At 36.1% G+C, this 20,121-nt stretch overlaps 1 protein-coding gene across 1 annotated transcript; it reads right to left on the bottom strand.

Annotated features, from left to right (window-relative positions):
* Nucleotides 1-10,936: 10,936 nt before the first annotated feature.
* LOC110915399 (COP9 signalosome complex subunit 4) lies at nucleotides 10,937-19,832 on the bottom strand. The gene is made up of 14 exons (XM_022160097.2): nucleotides 19,674-19,832; nucleotides 19,439-19,590; nucleotides 16,711-16,814; nucleotides 16,528-16,588; nucleotides 16,291-16,383; nucleotides 16,089-16,189; nucleotides 15,872-15,980; nucleotides 15,709-15,753; nucleotides 15,535-15,603; nucleotides 15,107-15,198; nucleotides 14,790-14,832; nucleotides 14,650-14,709; nucleotides 12,096-12,155; nucleotides 10,937-11,203 (listed from the first exon to the last, which is right to left on the bottom strand). Exons 1-14 carry the CDS (start codon nucleotides 19,801-19,803, stop codon nucleotides 11,129-11,131), a joined length of 1,194 nt encoding a protein of 397 aa, XP_022015789.1. The 5' UTR covers nucleotides 19,804-19,832; the 3' UTR covers nucleotides 10,937-11,128.
* Between the last annotated feature and the right edge of the window lie 289 nt (nucleotides 19,833-20,121).

Raw genomic sequence — 20,121 nt, 5'->3', positions numbered from 1 at the left:
CGCATTTTTGTGTTTTTTCAAAAGTTTAATTAATTTTTCTTTTTCTAAACTACTTAATTTAGACGAAATAATTACAGATGATTTACCATCTTTGTCTAGAAAAGCATATTCCAAACCTTTCGGAAGTTCTTTGAGCTCAAGAGGTGGGTCTTTAGGAGACTCCTTATTAGGTTGCTCATTTTGATCAAGAACCCTAAAAGTTTGTTCTATGGCGACCTCTTCTTCAACAAAGTGGTCAATCTTTTCACTTGTATCAGGTGGCTCATCTTCATCTTCAATTAGGGGGTCATTGTTGCCAAAAGGATATTTCATTGAGCGCTCAAGATCTATGCTCCTTTTGAATGCCCCTAATTGAAGAGGTAGATTGTTGAATTTCCGGTTTTTCAAAGCTTCGTGAGTTTTTACAAAAGGTTGTCCCAACACTAGAGGAGCGTCATCAAGGGTGACAAAGTCGGTTGGGATTACCAATTGATTTGTTTGAACCAAGACATCCTCAACTACACCGATTGATTTTATTATTTTCCGATTGGACAGAAAAATGGGTAATTGAAGTGGAGAAAAATCACTAATACTTAATTTTTCGAAAATGTAATTAGGCATTATGTTAACACAAAGATCTTTATCGATTGTGACGTTACTAATAAATGAATTTTGAAAGAAACATGGAACCGGTGTAATGTTAATTTCAAAAGGGTCTTCTTTTATTACCGACGTTTGATCATTAGTTAACTTAATACTTACCATTTCTTCAATTTTAGTGTTAGTGTTTAACTCTTTTAAAAACTTAGCATGAGTTGGTACTAAACAATGGTTTTCAAAAGAAGGTGACAAGAGATTAATTTCTTCAAAATTAGACTCTTCTTGAATTTTAACGTTATCGTCCTCACCCCTTTCGTTGTTTAACTCATGTGTCGGTTTTTCACTTATTTGTTCTTCCATTTTTGACTCTTCAACTATCGTTTCTTTATTTAATTTTTCTCTTGCGCAGGACTCCTCTTCCCTTGCGCGAGATTCTTTTATGTATCGCTTGATGGTTTTAAGTTTTTCTAATATCCTATCGGTCACTTCGGTGATAGAAAAAGGATCGGGATCCTCAAAGCTTGAATCCGGTTGTTCGATCCTTGGTTCCTCATAGTACTCATATGAAGTAGATGGTTCATAACATTGTTCCTCATTGTAAGCATATGATGGATAAGGGTCGTAATTTTGTTCTTCATAGTACTCATATGAGGTGGGTTGTTCACGCCATGGTTCCTCATAATAAGTATATGAAGGTGGTGGCTCATATCTTGATTCCTCAAAGTATGAGTATGAAGGTTCATACCTTGGTTCATCAAAATATGAGTATGAGGGAGAAGGTTCATACCTTTGGTCTTCATAGGATGTGTATGAAGTCGATGGCTCGTACCTGGGCTCCTCATAATAATTGTATGAAGTGGATGGTTGAGGTGAGTTGTAATATTGAACCGAGTGCGGGTTACCACAATTAGTGCAATAGTCTTCCCTATAATCATCCTCCTCATAGGTGTAGTTGTAGCCTCCTGAGTATTGATCCATAAGAATCACTCAACAGACCATAACAGAGTCTCGGGACCAGAAAATAAAAATAAAGACGGAAACAGAAGCTAGACACGGCCCCGTGTTCAGTGGACACGGCCCATGTTCAGTATCTGTATCTGGGCGTTTTAATTAAAGTTACTGGTCTTATTGAGCACGGGGGCGTGTTCAGTGAGCACGACCCCGTGTTCAGACTCTGTATCTGGGTGTTTTTATAAAAATTATGCAGCACGGCCCCGTGTTCAGTGGATACGGCCCGTGTTCAACCTACTGTTAATGCAAACTAAACTAAAATGCAGAAAGAATGTGCGCGCGTTTTGAAAAAGTTTTGAAAAACTGATTAGGCCGTTGATTTTAAGATTCTTAAAATCCTTGTGTCCCCGGCAACGGCGCCAAAAAACTTGATGCGTGTCAGTGTGTATATGTTTTAGGTATATATTTTAAGCCCTTTTTACACTTTTTGGCCAAGTTTTAAATTTATAAACACGATATTCACTAACACTAAACACACATATGGGCAAGTGCACCCATCGTGGACGTAGTATAGTGTTGGTAAGATACCGAGGTCGTCCAAGGACACAAGAGCTTTTAGTACCGGTTTATCCTCAACGTCTAATCAAATCAAAATGTTAGAAAAAGGTTTTTAAAGTAGAAAAATAAAACTAACGAAAATACTAAAAAGTAAAATAAAAGTAAAACAGATAGACAAGATGAATCACTTGGATCCGACTCGTGTGTAGTGTAACCTTTGATTATTTTCGCACTTTTGCACTTGTTTAAGAGATTATCTTAGTTATTGTAGTAGGCCCCTCTTTTGAAGGCGACGTTACCCTCAACCTAGTAGTTTGAGTCAGCAAGGATACAATCCTAAAGGGTCGGATTATTGAAAGATAATTAATTAAGTTATTAATGCATAATGTGGTAGGCCCCTCTTTTGAAGGCGACGTTACCCTCGGCTAAGTAGTCTGAGTCAGCAAGGATACAGTCCTAAGTAGCCGGGTTAAAGTTTTAATAGTAGTTTAACTCATGAGGGGGTCAAAGAGTTTGGACCCCCGCCATCCAATACCGTTGGGCATTGAAGGAGGCCCTACTAAATTTGACCCAGGTCCTTTGCAGGATCTATACACTGAACAACGGCAAGACTCTTACCAAACGTTCCCTTAACCCCCGACCAGGTAGCCAACATACCTCCATATAGACCGTGGAGATATGAATGGTGAAAATCTTTTATTTTATATAGACAGTAAAATAATGCCAAGACGCCACGGACAAACGATAAGGAAGAATCACCTTCAACATAAGAAACTAGTAATTAAAGTCATTAATACAAAACCAATTAAAAAGTGCAAAAGATTAAAAATAAAAAGTATACACTTGTCTTCACCAAGTGATGTAAGAGACTTAGGCAAACATGGCCTTTGATTGTCAAGAACTCTTACGATCAATCTTGGATCCCTAGACGACTCACACACTCTATGATGGACAATGGATGATGGTGGTGGATGATGGTGTTGTTGTGGTGGGTGAAGTGTGAGAGAGGTGTGTGCCAAGGGATGAGTTGCAAGAGCTCCAAGCACTCCTATTTATAAGCTGAACAGAAGCTCGGGCACGGCCCCGTGTCCATCCTCTTCTCTTTCTTCATTAAATGCAGTTTGTTTGCATTAGTTGACCACGCCCCCGTGTCCGCTGAGCACGACCCCGTGTGCGCTGAGCACGACCCCGTGTGCAGAAGCATATCTGTACTATCAAGATTTGCCTGGATTCCGCGAATCTTATAGTTGACCACGGCCCCGTGTCCGCTGAGCACAGCCCCGTGGTGGGCGATGGAAGCTTCTACAACTTTGTCTTTTCTGCTGACACTTGGGCACGCCCCCGTGCTCACTGAGCACGGGGTGTGTTCAGTCTTCTGTCTTCTTGTTTTGCTTGGGAAGATGTTGTCGGGAGGTCGGGCATGCCACGTTTGCTCCTTTTCTTGTATTTATGTTAGATTTAGCTGCCTTTTTGCTTCTTTTGTTTATTTGAGCTCATTTAATCCTGAAAATACAAAAGGAAGACAAAAGAATACTTTTTCCAACATTAGTACTAAAAAAGGGTTAGTTTTATGCCACAATTGATGTAATTTATATGTTGCATTTTTTGCACATCAGCGCTGCAGGTGGGTATGGAGGAATCATAATCAATAATCGAGATGTGATTCCAGTACCGTTTGGGACTCTCGATGGAGATATAACACTCGATATTGGGGGTTGGTTTGTGAAGAGTCGTAAGGTTAGCATAAGTCATAACTTTATTCATTATTTATAACTTGTTGGAAATTTGCTAGTGCAGCCCGGTTTGTTGCTGAGTCTTGCACTTTCATTGACTTTATTGACCCAAATCTCCACGCAAGATTCATGGCAAGATGGTGTATTAGGGACAAATTGTCCGATTCCAGCTGGATGGAATTGGACATATGCATTTCAAGTTAAAGATCAAATTGGCAGTTTCTTTTATTTTCCTTCGACAAACTTCCAACGCGCTGCAGGTGGGTATGGAGGAATCAATATCAATAATCGAGATGTGATTCCATTACTGTTTGGGACTCCCGATGGAGATATAACACTCGATATTGGGGACTGGTTTGTGAAGAGTCATAAGGTTAGCATAAGTCATAACTTTATTCATTGTTTGTAACTTGTTGGAGTTTAAACATAACCTGAATTGGAATATTTAAATTTGTGAACAGGACCTTAGTTAGAACGTTGAAAATGGAGATGATCTTGGATCTCCTGATGGATTATTGTTTAACGGGCTTGGCCCGTATCGATATGATAGTACCATTGTTCCCGATGGTATTACATACCATAAATGATGAATCGACGGTGACGGATTATAGCGGCGGTGGTGGCTGGAAGCGGAGGGATCCCAATTTTGAAGATGTAGGGTCGAAGATGGTGTCCACTAGTAGTGCGATTGGTTTGGTAATTTTATAAAATCCCCAATTTTGTTCAAGGTTTATTTGTTTGATTTGTTGAACTCTTGTTAGACCTTTTGTGTGTTGTTGTGTTTTTGATGTTGTGATTGAGAATCGTGTATGAATATTTGGGATTGAGTGTGTTGTTGTGAAGATGGTGTTTGAGAAGATTTGCAGAATAAGTTGAATGGTGGTGGTCAGAGGCGGTGAAAATTTGGTGGTGGTTAGTGGTGGTCAGGTGGTTTTATTTCCAGAGGATAGGATTTAAAGACGGATGAGGGGGGAGAGTGTGAGTTGAGAGAGAGATGGAGGGGGTAAGGGTAAATATTAAAGCTTTGTTTTAAATTTTAATTTAATTATAAATTGGTAAAAAGACTAAACTACCCTTATGTGATAGGATTTAACTGAAAAATTTAACCTAGTTAGTGGTAAAGGGCGTAGGGTGTAATGAGTTTCCAAATAAAGGATTGTGACTGTAATTGCTATCCATTGCAATCCGATACAAATATAAAGGACGAAAAGTGTAATTTACCCAATTTGAACCATCAAATTTCCTCCGGTGTTTGTAAATACTCTTTGTAAAATTATTCACACCTTCGGTTCTTAATTTTCATTTTTTTCATCTTTCAGCTTTTTTTTCTTATTTCCTTTGAACAATATGAACTCAAATGCATTTTACACATGATTATCTTGATAATGGTGAAAGAAATTGCATCCCATTTTCGGATTTAGTCCTGATTGGGCTTGTAAACAAACCGAACATTCAGTGAACCGTTCATGAATCGTTCGGCTGGAAATTCGTTCATGTTTGTTTATTTAATAAATGAACGAACATGAACAATTTTTTTGTTCATTTAAATAAACGAACGAACATGAACAATGTCCCGTTTGTTCATTTACGTTCATGAACGATCGTTTATGTTCGTTTATTTACGTTCGTTTATGTTCGTTCATTTACACTCGTTTATGTATGTTCATTTAAATTCGTTTGTTCGTGTTTGTTTATATCCGTTGGTTTATGTTCATTTTTAAATTTAGTTATTACTAATTAAATTTAAAAATCTATTTAGTTTCTTTTTCATCCCATAACTAGCTTTGACTTTTCGATTTCAAAACTTTCTTTTATATGGTATTAATATATTTGATTTATATTTTCCCATTTAAAAGCAATCTTTTCTATCATATGAAACGTAAATTAATGTTTACCTATATTTAGGTTCTTCAATTATGTGTGTTTGTGTGCGTTTATATTCGTGAACCGTTCCTTTATACTTTTAGCGAACGAACATAAACGAACATGAACATGTTCACTTTCTTAACAAACGAACACGAACAAGAAAATCCGTTCATTTAAATGTCTGTGTCCGATCGTTTGTTCGGTTAAAGGTAAATGAACGAACATGAACATGCCTCGTTCATGTTCGTTCAGTTCATTTACAAGCCTAATCCCGATGCAAAGGACAAAGTTATATTTGATTATTTTCTTCAAACGTATTTGAAGTTGAGGAAGATGAAACATCAAATCGAAGAGGGGTCGAGTTCTAATTGTCCAATCAGGAGACACAAATGTATTGCTAGGGGTTGTGAATATAGGTGTTTATCGAATCGAATAACGAATCTTCGATTTATTCGAATCTAAGTATTTGATTTTTTTTACTTTTTTTTTACCTGAATTCGTATTCGATTCGATTCGATTTGTTTTTGAAACTCGAATTCGAATCGAATTTGAACCAAATTCAAATAAATTTGATTTAATTCAACATAAATATAATAATCTGCAAAATTAATTAACTATCAATATGTCAAAACACCATAATTTAGAAGATAGGTTGGTTACTGATAGCGATTTAAGTAAGGTGAAAATTTAGAAATAAGTAGTATGAGCTATTTGTTAGTAGGTTTGGTAACGTTATGAATAATAAACTTATCACTTATGGATGTAGTTCATACTTTGGCCAAGTTTAGAAGTTATATGTGTGTGTGTATATTTGTTTGTGTATTGATACGTGGTCGAAAACTGGTTATCGTTTGTGCTTAAGTTGATGTTTTTACATAGCTTTTAATCTTGAATAGCCTACTTTTAATGGGATTCGTGTTTTACAGGTCTAAAAGAGTTTAAGGAGCTAATCGGGAGCTAAACGGAGCACCGGGACGTGAATCGGATCAACCGGGGATGTGAAATGAATAAAACCGGGTTAATCATGAAGATTGGATGTGTTTTGGGAATGTTAATGGATTTAAAATGAATATATTGGAAGATGGCATGATAGAGGGCTGAATTACGAGTACGTGGGCGAAAACGGTGAGTAAAACGGAGCTATAAGGAAGAAGTTATGAAGAAAACAGTTTCGGACAAAACAGGAAAAACTAGAGGTCGTCGGGGACGGGCTCTAGGCCGTCGCCGACGGGCTCTAGAAAGTCCCGTCGTCAAAAGGTGCCCGTAAACAGCCAAACAAGCCGTCAGATGGATTTTAGAGATCTGGAGGCCGTCGGGGACGGGCTCCAGGCCGTCGGCGACGGGTTGTGGTTTGCTGAAACGCGAAGTTTGGTGTTTGGGTTGTTGGGAACGATTCTAATTGGTTGGGGAGCCATTAAACTCGTAAGTTACAACTTATGAGGGTTGGAATCTTCATCTTGGAGCCATCAAGCACCCATCTTTCATTACCAATTCACCATCCATCATCACTATCACCCGAATCATCAAGATCATTGTCATCTTACACAATCAACCATCCACCAAACCCTAGTTCATCCAATCATCATTCCTTTCACCATCATCATCCACCAACACCTTAATCCTCATCCTTCTACCATTCCACAAGATTCAAGATGATTCAATTCGCATCCCAATCATCCGGTGATCAAGCTTCTTCAATCATGAGCGGCTAATCATCTCGGTTTCACCCCGGCGTAAGTAGTTGTTAATTTAGGGTTTCGAATTGTTTATTGATTCAACTTTGTGACAATTTGTGTTTGATTTTTGAAACCTTTGATAATAGTGTTACATTTGTTACGAATTCGTAAATTGTCGAACGATGTTAAAAGTTATGACTTTGCGAAATGGTGATATGTAATTGTGCATTGTCGTGGTTAGGATTTACTTGTGTTGATTAGAAAGTGTATTCTTGTCCGTTCTTCGGGACGTTGATAGCTATTAGCACCTAAGTCACGGTACACTAAATCCGTTAATCGAATGCATTTGAGTTGAATCTAAAACTTGTAGAAATTTTAGGTTAGCAATTACCGAAACCGGGTGTGATTCCTTTCTTTTATTATTGTTCTAGTAATCAAGTTTTTCGTAATCGTTAATTATTAGTTCTTAATCAATCTAATCAATTCACTTAGTCTAAACTCACATCTTTCAATTAAACAAAAATACAAAAACATTCTAGTAAGCTTCATAAAACGTGACAATTGTTTTAATTCAATCGAATCCACACACAAACCACATACTCTTCGTGGTTCGACCCCTTGCTACCAGTAACACATAGTTAAGGGTAAATTGGGCTTATAAATATTATCTTTGACCGGAGCGCGACACTCCGATCATGTATATACATATATTAAAAAAATATATATAAATTGAATTCAAATTTCGAATCGAGTTGAATTAAAAATCATAAATTCGTATTCGATTCGAATTTGATTACTGGACTCGAATACGATTCAATTCCAAACCGAACCTTATTAATCGAATTCGAGTAGAATTTTAAGTTTTTCAAATCCGAATCGAATTCTGAACACCCCTAGTTTAGTCGTGAAGATGGAGATTCACTTCTTTGTAATGACTCTATTGCCCCAACCAGTTTTCAAAGATCCTTTATATGACGGTTCAAAAATGAGCACACATTTGTTCATTTAAATTGTTAAAAATATCATCAACCATTACATAGACTTGGCCATAAAGGATATTTTCATTTTTTGTAAAAAAAAAAGCACATGTCATACTGACTGATGGCACCAAATCATGAAAACATACGAATTAGTGAAAAAAAACCGCAACCGTGTACCAAACTTTAAAAGATATGTCACTGCATGACTGTTTAAGAAAACAAGAGCCTATTCTGTTTAGTGAAACAAAAGTTGCCAAAGGTTCACAATAGGCTTAAATAATGCATAAGAGTGTTGGGAGTGGAGTCGGCAAAGGGTGCGGCAAAGCGGGTTGCCGCGCGGCAAACACCGCCGACCACCCTTTGCCGATGCCGAGACATGTGTTGATCGGGGAGGGCTCGCCGATGCGGGAAGAGTGCATGTGAGAGAGAGAGGGTAGTGTTAGGTAGGGTCCATTTCAATCTCAACCAATCACACCTTTTTCCTTTTTAAAAAAAAAAATAGTTTACCACTTCACCAAGTGTCTCAACCATTGCCAACACTTTTGAGCATAGTTTACCACTTTGACATGGAACACTCTCATTGGTTGATTTTTTAGTTTGTCACTCTCAAGTGTTTAACCACTCCTAACACCCTAATGTGTAACAAGTTTGAAACAAAATCCATAAATGACAAATCAGAAAAGGTTTAAATAATTCATAACATCCATTCAAAACAATGTAAAGTTAATTCGAATGGGGGAATGATTAAGGAAACTAGAAAGATAAGTGATAAAATCATGTTTTCAAATCACACGGTCACACTAAATTATATTTTTTATTATATTAAAATTGTTTACATGTATTAAATACCTGTTTAGACACGAAAATTAACAGCTATTTTCGTGTCTACCTGTTTAGTACATGTTACATGTCACGGCCATACACGATACCTGTTAACTTCGTGTAGGTTCGTGTCATGTATTCGTGTACGTGTCTAAAATTGCCAGCCCTACTGTAAATACATTCTATCAGCATTTCTTGAAGGCTAGTGACTGTATACATGAGTTATGTGGCATTAGCATTACAAAACCTCTAGATTTTGCATGCATACTTTGACATAGTAGGGTCTTAACAATGGCATTAAGATGCTCAATCAATGTACAGTATTGACGTATCTACATTTTATGTGTTTGTTTCTGGTATCTATTTTATTTTCATGTGTCCTTTTTATTTTCTCAAAGAATGCTTATTTTTCATACATTTCAAGGCGTTCATTCATGTTGTTACCCTAAATTTATTCACATGTAATTAAAACCTATATAAATTAGCAAACTTTTTGTGCATTATGACTTGTAAGTTGTGCTTTGGGTGTTTTTCAAAAAAAAAAACTTGATTTTTTTGTTTTAACCCAAAGGTTTGTACATTTTCCAATTTTAACCCTACATAATTTGTTTTTTTAACTTTAACCCAAAACTTTTCATTATTTGCAATTTAACTTCACAACTTTTATTACTTATACTTTTCATCTTTCGCAAATTTTCGTTTTACGTATAGTTCTAAAATTTTCGAGTTAATACGACGCAACGTACATGTGTGGTTCAACGTTTTTACTTCTATTTTTCCATATTTGACAGGTGCGTCACAATACGCATATTATAGGTCGAGTCAGTGTTGGTTGTCAATGACGGTTGTGTGACATTAGTACTATTTGACACCGTTTTACGCCCCGCCGCAACGCGGGGTGTGCTTTGGGGATTTTTCAAAGAAAAAAAATTGTTATGCATATGGTTGTCGTAACGTTGGCTTTGGGGGTTTTCCAAAAAAAATTGATTTTTTTTACTTTTCACCCAAAAGTATTTGATAAATTACTTTTAACCTAAAACTATTCGTTTTTTACTTTTAACCCAGAACTTTTTATCTTTTACAATCTATCCTCATAACTTTTTTTACTTTCAACTTTAGTCCCTTATAGTTTTCATTTTCCGCAAATTTTGCGCTCTATGCTTGGTTCTAAATTTTGTGACTTAACACATCACAGCGTGCGTCTTTGGCTTGACGTTTTTACGTTTTGTTCTAAATTTTGCGAGTTAACACGACGCAACGTGCGTGTGTGGGTGAACGTTTTTACATCGTCTATTTTTACCCCGTTTGACAGGTTTAACACAACGTGTGGGTCGTAGATCGACTTAATTATAAATAAAGCATCCCCGCCGCATTGCGGCGGGTCGTAATCCTAGTTTGTTTAAAAAAGGAAGTTTACCAAACTTGCAACTAACTAAAAAAATATATTCAGTCTTCTGATTCTCTTCATTTAATGGTAGATGTACAATCAACCCGATGGTTTAAAAATAAAAAAAATTAAAAAAAAAACACCACTGCATTCACACCATAGTATACAACTTCCGCAACAATTTCAAATACATCAAAAGGGTTAGGCGTATTAAGTGTTTTTTGTAAATCATTTCAAGTAAAAAGGCGCTTTTTATTCACTTAAATAATTAACTTGTAAATAATTAATACGTTAAAATTTGCTAGAAAGGTGTAAACTGAAAAATCATATTCAATTGATTTTTCATTATACATTTTTGTCGAAATAGTAAGCAACCACGTGACGTGTAGATAAAACGCTTAAACCCAAGTGAATCACTAAAAGCATAACCGTGAAACAAAACAATGTCGAATGTCAATTCTAGTGTTATAAACTGATTGATAAAACGGGTCATGATCGTTCAAAAGATCGAAGAAAGCTAATTACAAAAACAGAATGATTGACGAGACGGCTTACTAATCAGCAGGCATTGACGAATCAGACAGGAATCGCCAACCCCTTCTTGGCCATACTATCGAGAACATCATTCAAAGCTTGACAAAGTCCAAAAATCTGCGAAAAAAAAAAAAAGAGAACAGAACGTAAATGTTTAAAGCTGATAAATGATTTTGCTTACAACTTCTTTCTAAGGTAAAAAGTAATATTTGACATAATGGGAGAGCCAGGTCATATAACATGTCAACACAGGTTCGGGTCAAAACAATCGACTAAGTAGTTAATGCGGTAAAATATCGGATATCGGGCAAGGACCGATATTTGAGATATCGGTTATTGCAGTGGGATATCGATGGAATATTGGTAATTTCAATAGCATGCTAAATTTATATACATAACACTAACAATTCGATATACTTTCCTACCATTAACAAACAACCTTTTGCAACCTGCAAAACACTAACAATTGTTGCAAGCAAGAACCGAATAAGACTTGAAACACTAACATTTAACACCAACAACTAACAATTAAGACTTAAAACACTAATAGCAACAATAAGAAAGGTACTTGTATCGGGAAGATCGGTGATATCGGTCAATATCGCCAATATTATCGGTACCAGTATTCTGGCCGATATTTTGCACCGATATCTCACCAGGGGACCGATAGGCGATAACCAATATAAACTACATAGACAATCGATTTAAAAAAAAGTACCAAGATGGGTTCAACCACTATATATGTTTTATGGCGGCGGTGGTGGCAGCAGATAATGGCAGTTGGTGGTGCTGGTCCATTTGAACCCGTTCTAAGTTGGCAACTTTCATAAGGGAGAATCATTTTGACCCTTGTATAATTATAGATCCAAAAGCAAAACATAAACTGATAAACTATTCCAATTAACTTATTTCTTGAAGAATGGGTCATGATTGAGTAATAGGTATAGGAAAAATGGTTACTAAAATTAAAATGAAATAGATCATTGCTAATCAAAGACACAATAATCACCTGTTGATCCCATTGCTGAAGTTCTTCATTATCATCCTCAAAATGGATAACTGCTTCTACCTGAAATTTGCAAAAACCAAACATTAATCACACGTTTAACTGACCCAAAAGATGAGTTGCCTGATTGTTTTTATTGCGTTACAACTTACGACTAAATAAAATCCACTTTGGAATCTACATAAGAATATGAAACTTTAACTGGAAAAGTTCAAGACTCCTAATTTGCTTAAGGATGTTTATCAAATAGTCGAATAATTTCATCAAACCATGTGAACATTAACTGCATAACATAATTAGCTGAAAATGTATATCAGACAACGGGTCGAGCTGGACAAATCTCCCAAAGTTTACTACTCATACAGCTTTCTAAATCGTACTATTACTAAAACTATATATACATTAACATTGTAATAAAATATAACTTTGCAATTAAATTTATTTAATACAAAAAAGAGTTAAATGCTTGGTTGGTCCATGTGGTTTTCAAAAATTTCAGACTTGGTCCTAGTGGTTTACTAATTACATGCTTGGTCCCAAAAGTTGTCAAAAATGCACTCGGTTGATCCCCAGCCCTAACATCAGTTAAATTTCTCAGTTAACTATGTGTGAAATGACTATATTACCCTTGAACAATTAAAAGAAATAAAAAATATATATATAATTTGAACATTATGAACATGTATATCCAGTTGTTCTTGAATCTCAGTTTCTCTCTTTCTCTCTCTCACAACAACCATCATCAATCATCGTCTTCAAATAACAACCATCATCAATCATCATCTTCAAACAACAACAATCTGAGTTATCCCCTTCCACCCATCTTATTCTCATCCAATCTCTAAACCCTAGCCACCCTTAGGGGCGGCGGCGACGGCGTTTATGGTGGTAAGAATCCGGTTGTTCTTGAATCTGAGTAAAGGTGTGGCGGCGGAGTTAGGGGCGGCAGCATTTATGGTGGTAACAATCTGGTTGTTCTTGAATCTGAGCAAAGGTGCGGCGGCTGAGTTAGGGGCGGCGGAGTTGGTGGTGTTCTTGAATCTGAGATTTAGGTGAGATGATGTTTGGTGGTGTTCTTGAATCAGAGATTTAGGTGAGTTGATGTTTGGTGTTGTTCTTGAATCTGAAATTTAGATTGAAGTTGGATGAGATGATGTTGGTGGATGAGATGATTTAGTTTGATTTAAGTTCTTCAATTTTTGGTGGTTGTATAGATCTGAAACAAACGATTGATTGAAAGGCAAGGGCAAGGGAGACGAACCTGCAGTGTTGGTCTGCAAATCACAGGCACGCTTCGATACTTGTGTTCAATTGTTGCCCAGTTCTCTGTGATTTTATTGAAAACAGAAACAAATAGATAGTGTTTGATAAGGGGCCGCGTTCTTTTTTCGAAGAACGAATACAATCTGAGACGTATGAGATGACGTTGGTGGTGGTTATGAAGATGGAATTTGAAGATAAGGTTTGAAGATGGTGTTTAAGATCGAATTTATGATGATGTTTATGTTCCAGAATTTATTTTCTTTATTTTGAAGATCTCATGTTCATATTTTCAATTGCAGATGTTCATTGTTTGAAGATGTTCATTGTTTGAATTTTGTTAAAATCTGGATATAAACATGTACCTGTTCATTGTTTGAAGATGTTCATAATGTTCAAATTTTATATATATTTTAATTGTTCAAGGGTAATATAGTCATTTCACACATAGTTAACTGAGAAATTTAACTGATGTTAGGGCTGGGGACCAACCGAGTGCATTTTTGACAACTTTTGGGACCAAGCGTGTAATTAGTAAACCACTAGGACCAAGTCTGAAATTTTTGAAAACCACAGGGACCAACCAAGCATTTAACTCTACAAAAAACTTAATTAACATGGTAATAGAGTAGATCTTTGTAGTTGCATTTAAACGCTAATAATCTATATACTTATTAAAAAGAGTTAAATGCCATTTTAGTCCCTGTTGTTTGGGTCATTTTGCCAGTTTAGTCCAAATGTTTCATTTTTCGCCTGTGGGTCCAAAAAGGTTTCACCGTTGACATTTTAATCCACTGGGTTAACTTCATCCATTTTTTCTGTTAACGAGAAGGGCAATTCGGTCATTTTATATGGCTGAATTGCCCTTCTAGTTAACAGAATTACATATAAATGACCGAATTGCACTTCTCGTTAATAGAAAAAATGGATAAAGTTAACCCAGTGGACTAAAATGACAACGGTGAAACCTTTTTGGACCCACAGGCGAAAAATGAAACCTTTGGACTAAACTGGCAAAATACCCAAACCACAGGGACTAAAATGGCATTTAACTCTTTTAAAAAATGACAAAAGGGTGCTACAGGTCAACCCCAACCCAGCCCATTTTGACGTGTAAAGAAATATCATTTTAACCCATTACTCAACCCACTTGACCCGCCATTTTGCCACTTTCAGTAAAAAGATATTCCAATTTGCAAATACAACAGTCCATGTTGGTAAACAGAAATTTGTTCAATTATCATATGAAAAATGGAAAAATAAAAAATTGGGCAAGCATATACTATATATAAAATACCTGATCAATGGACCCCCTCATTCTATCTTCACAGATCATTCTTGATGCAATCTTTTCCGCCTGCAAAGAAACAAACAAGTTCCATTTACTACATGCCTCCAACAAGGTAGTAAAAAAAACAAGTAAAACCAAAAGCGTACCTTGTGAGGCTCAATCCCAAGCAGTGTGCCCAGCTCATCAAAGCTAATTTTCAAACAAAAAATAGGTGGTTAGCCATTGATGAAACATTGCAAAACTCAATAAATGTTTTTATCATCTTAATAAAATAGATAGTAAAATGTTAATTTAGTTCGATTTTATGTTTATGATGACATTAACACATGCAATGAGCAACTTCATAAAACAACTGGAAACTTAATAAAAAGCTCGTATACCTTGTGTTAATGACTTATTGTACAACCATATTCGCATAGAATAAATAAATAGAGCTTCATGAAAAACAACAATATTGGTATACCTTATGTTTGTGTACAGTTTGCTTGCACTCAAGAGATTATGTTCGATCATTGCACGATCAAGCACAGTAAAATTGTCAGGTAAAAGCGCTTTCTGTTACAAAAGTGAATGTCAGAATCACATATAGCAACAACCTATCACAATTAAGAACCAATGTACTTTTTACCAAAAACTGTCAACGCTTTTATAAATAACTAGTATCGTATATGATGCAAATTATACTAGTAACTAGTCCATTTTTTTAGTAAAACAGTTGGAAGATGTAATGAGTTTAAAATGCACTTTGGGCAATTTTAGACCATTTGACTCATTTTCTTGTAAGATAATTTTTTTATTTTAAAAGTTTGACCCATTAAGAATAAAACATACCCCAAAACAACCGCTTAATAATTAAATGAGTCGAACTTTCATCTCTAGTCGTAATGATACCTGATGTGCTTTCAGTTCTTCGGAGAATGTGTCTATCTCAGGTTTCCTCAAGATTCTCTCTAAGTACACCTGAAAAGCTCCAAAACGTTATACCTTATATGCATGCACCTTTGCAATAAAATAACAAACTTTTGCAAAAAAAAAAAATTAAATTTGATCAGAGAGAGATGATACCTTTTGCAAAATTGGATAAATCTTTAGCCTTGAACACCGTTCATCCTTTAAGAAGAAATATAAACAAGTCACGTTTTGTGTTTGAAATAAAAGAGCTGCCTACCAAGCGTTGTGGCATATTATTAAAAAGTTTGTGATGATATTATAATACAAAAATATTTACTTTATACAAAGTTGCCAGAACACGAGAACGCTGTGGTCCTGCAGCAGCCAAAATAGTGCAAGTCACAGCAGCAGCTAGGGCCTGCTCAAGTGCATCTTCATCAATCACTCTATGACATAATAAGACACATGAGTCAATTGTTTAATGTAGTCACACGTGAAAATAACACGAAAAATTCAAGAAAACCATGTCCAGGTTGAGCGAATGAAATACGTACTCGTCTCCAATTTGTCGCTTCTCAATTTGTGAAATGTCATAATAACGAAGTGCAGCTTCCAAGAACTTTCTTTTTAAATCTAGTATCCTTGCGTAACAAACCTTAAAGAAAGAAAAAAAAAGACAATAAAACATAATAACGTGTCAGTTTAACACAATTTTAACAAGAATTCATGTTTAATCAAAGTTCCAGAAGTCTCAACCTTGTACTGTAAATTCAATACTTCATGTTGACTGTTGCTAACCATGAATGATGCTTTGTTAATAAAAGCCTCTGCATTCACAGCATCGTCATCCTGCCAAAATGCAGTCACAAACGCTAGGTTGTCAGCATAAATATTATGACCATTTATTCAGATTAACATATGTTCGAAGGTGAATTAAGATTCATCAATTTCTAGATACACAACAAAACACTTATTCATGTAGCAAAAACATACCTCCAAGTACAGCCGAGCAATTTGCACACATTTAGTCAACCTAAATTTGTCATCAATCACTCTGCAAATATGAAACAGCCAAAAAGAAGTCTGAATTAGTGAAGCTAGTTTCGATCAATAGGTATTTCACCTGTGACAGAATGATTGCAGCACGTTACTAACAAAATTTTCATTCTCTCCTACCTCATTCCAGAGTCGAGATCAATGCCACTAAGCATTTGTGCTGCTTTTGACCATAGCTGTTCAGACTCGTACAAATCTGCAAGCTTCTCACGTATAACAAGAACCTGAAACGTGCAGTGTCCACATTAAACTCTTGTTTATATATAAATCAAAACTCAGATATACAGAGATAGAGCATAAGTGAGGGTGGCAAAGTGGGTAGGTTGGGTGGGTTTGGGTCATGGGTTAAGATGGGTTGGGTCAGGATGGGTATATTAAAAAAATGTTAGGATGGGTTTGGGTCAAGATGAGTTCGGGTTAGGATGAGATAAAAATAAAAAATAATAAAAAATGAAAAAATATTAAAAAATAATACAATATGAAAAAAATAAAAAAATACAAAAATGAAAAAATATAAATATAAAAATAAAAACAAGAAAAAATTAAAATAATTTATACTTTCATTCTAATTTGAAGAGTTTATAATGAGAAGATAGGCGTAAACTTTATAATCGTACTTAACTGGATGTTGATTGCATTTAATTAATACAAGTAGATTTAAAGAGTAATCCCAAACAATAATTTGGTTTGATATACAGAACATTATCACCAATCAATGCTATGTTGTCAAAAGCGCAAAAAGCGCGCGCCTACAGCGCCTGGTGGTAGCCTAAAAATGGTTTTTTTTTTAAAAAAAAAACGGTGCTGAGGCGCAAAAAGCGCGCGCCTAGGCGCAAAAAAAACGTTGTTGAGGCGCAGGGAAAAAGGCAAAACAGCACAAATGACCATTAAAAACGAAACCGAGTGCGTGCAAAAACTGCCTCACGCGGGCCCGGGTTTTCGGAGCTGCATTCGTGTCCACAGGATGTGCGGGCACGCACGAGTTCAACCAAAATTCCAGCTCAGAAACTCATTTTTGCACCCCCCCCCCTGCGCGCGGGTAGGACTTGTGGTAAAACATGTCATAAAGCTACAATGGAGTAGTAAAGGCTTTACCTTATAAACAACCACTCAATTTGTTCCCACACCAATGTGGGACAAAGTATTTACCACCTTTTGAGACTTTTATTCACACACCCAAAACTTACAACATATAAGTCCTAAACTTTTGCTACTAACTATTAGCTACATGATCTTAAATGGCATATATAATAGTTTTTTTAATTTTATATGCGGAATCTTATTTATTTTCAAAGCATAACATATTTTTTATATCTTTTTTCTCTATGTGCGCTTTTCTTAAAAAGGCCACGCTTTTTTTGCGCCTTGCGTCTTTGACAACATAGAATCAATGAGCCAAATTCCTATAGTGATTAAGCATACTTTGTCTGATCCATTGCCTATCATTTGGAAGATATGCCTGGATAGAGTGATCATAACTGCAAGGCATTATTGCACTATAGTAGAAGATTATACGCATGACTTAGACATTACTGCACTACTAGCACATCACATTTAGAAGTTCCCATTTTGCCATCTGGAATTTAGCTTTCAAAAGTGCATGATGAGTTCAAAACATCTGTCTTTCAAAAATTTAGCTTTGAATGAGAACATTTGGCGATTGACCTCCCATATGAGACGTGAAAGATACACCTTTTTTTCATTCTTAGTGTGCCAATTTTCCTTAACGGGATAGCCGATAATTCGATAACTGACTAAAACTAGGTAAAACTTCAATTTGTTTTGTATTCAAATAAACGAACATATAAGTAACATTAAATAGCATGATGAACCCAGAGACGGACTAATTGTGCTCAAACCAACATTTAGACAGCAATACCGAAAACTAAACTGTGTTTTCTAATCTCGCACCTACGCAACCACTGATGTCTGAAACTCTCAAAACCTGAGAGGCTCTAAGTAAGGATATTTAAGCATTGCTTCTAACTGAATAACTGATAGACTTTCTTCAGACTTCTACATCGAAATCACCAACTTGCATTGTTCTCAAATGACACATAGTAACCCAAATAACCCATGGTCTAAAATTAAAAGTCCAAACAAGCCCATATATTTGTCTTCGGGTCAGGTTTGCCACCTCTAAGCATAAGTGTCTATTCTGATAAGTGTTTCAAATTCTAAGAAAACTGTGCCTCTTGACATTCGGCACTGCTTGGTTTAAAAACAGCACGAAGCGTTTTGATCCCAAAAGCCAAGGCGTGAGACATGCATCATCTATGTACAGCCAAGAAGCTTTAATTACAACTAGAAGCCGTGACTCACATCTGTTTTAAACATATCAGCCTATTTATCAAACAAACCTCCTACAAACCCTAGGTTTGACAAATTTTGACCCAGAACAACATTAGGCGCGCCTTTTTGCCCCTGATGTGTTTTCCTAAACACCTCACGCACGCCTTTTTAAACCAAGCTTCACTTAAGTTGTATTGTCAGGCATAATACACAACAATCCTTGAAACTTAGACAATAAATCGTTGAACGTCAAAGAACATAATACCATCCAATCAAGAACAATAAAACGCTGGGCATACAGAAACAACTCCACAAAAGTTAACAAGACATGTAAAACCACTGGCTATAGATAATCTATAAAATCGCTATAAATACTATGAATCTCCAACAGAGTGATTAAAAGAACATCTAACCCTATAAACCCTAAACTTCAAAGTTCTACAATAACCACCTCTAAAAGCCAATGCAGTTAGGAAACACATCAAAATCCTCTAAGACTGCTACCTAACATACGCATAAACAAGAAATAACACACAATTTTCACTAACAAACAAACCTGTTCCTCAAAAGATACCACACGAGGCTGAATCTGATGAAGCGTGTAATGAGCAATCTCCTTCTGATTCTCCGGCTCCAACCGGCCTAACTCTTGCGCAAACGTCTGCAGCAACTGTCTCGAAACCACCAACGGAACATCGTCCGAAAGAACTGCAAATTTAATACAACAATCAAGCAACTTAAACAATAAATTAGGTATACAGTATCGTGAATCGATTAGATGAAACCCTAACTGTGATCGATGAACTTTCTGGCCTGTACAATGTCGTTTGAAGCGATTACTGATGAGAGAATGTGCTTGTATTCTTCGATCTTCTGGCGTTGATCGCCGATTGCAGATGCGTTTGCGAATGCACTCTCCATTTGATCGGAATTTTGAAACCCTAGAAAAAGTGTACAAACGGGGGTTTAGGAGGTCTTGATAGAAATAATATTATTTCAATTTCAATTGATGATGAAACTTGTCCTTGAGGAAAGAGTTTGGTGCATTTGTGGTCCCTTTGAGTTTTAGAGTTATCTTTTGTTTTTGAGTTAATTACTGTTTTCGTCCTTGTGGTTTGTCAAAAATCACTATTTCTATCAATTAATTTAAAAATTGCGATTTCAGTCCCTGTGGTTTCACTTTTGTAACCATTTAAGTCCCTGTACTAACAGAATAAATGGATTGAAATGGCTACGAAA

This window comes from Helianthus annuus, chromosome 2 (assembly GCF_002127325.2).
Source record: "Helianthus annuus cultivar XRQ/B chromosome 2, HanXRQr2.0-SUNRISE, whole genome shotgun sequence".
In the NCBI taxonomy this organism is placed as follows: Eukaryota; Viridiplantae; Streptophyta; class Magnoliopsida; order Asterales; family Asteraceae; genus Helianthus; species Helianthus annuus.
The sequence above is the reverse complement of the archived record's forward strand: the minus strand, read 5'-3'. Positions and strand labels throughout refer to the sequence as shown.

Bases quoted from the DNA above. Each gene is read 5' to 3' on its own strand.
- LOC110915399 (XM_022160097.2), bottom strand. From the start codon at position 19,803: ATGGAGAGTGCATTCGCAAACGCATCTGCAATCGGCGATCAACGCCAG. The intron at 15,604-15,708 runs GTATCATCTCTC...GGAGCTTTTCAG, and splicing joins TTTATCCAATTTTGCAAAAG to GTGTACTTAGAGAGAATCTT. The intron at 14,833-15,106 runs GTATACCAATAT...TTTGAAAATTAG, and splicing joins AAACTGTACACAAACATAAG to CTTTGATGAGCTGGGCACAC.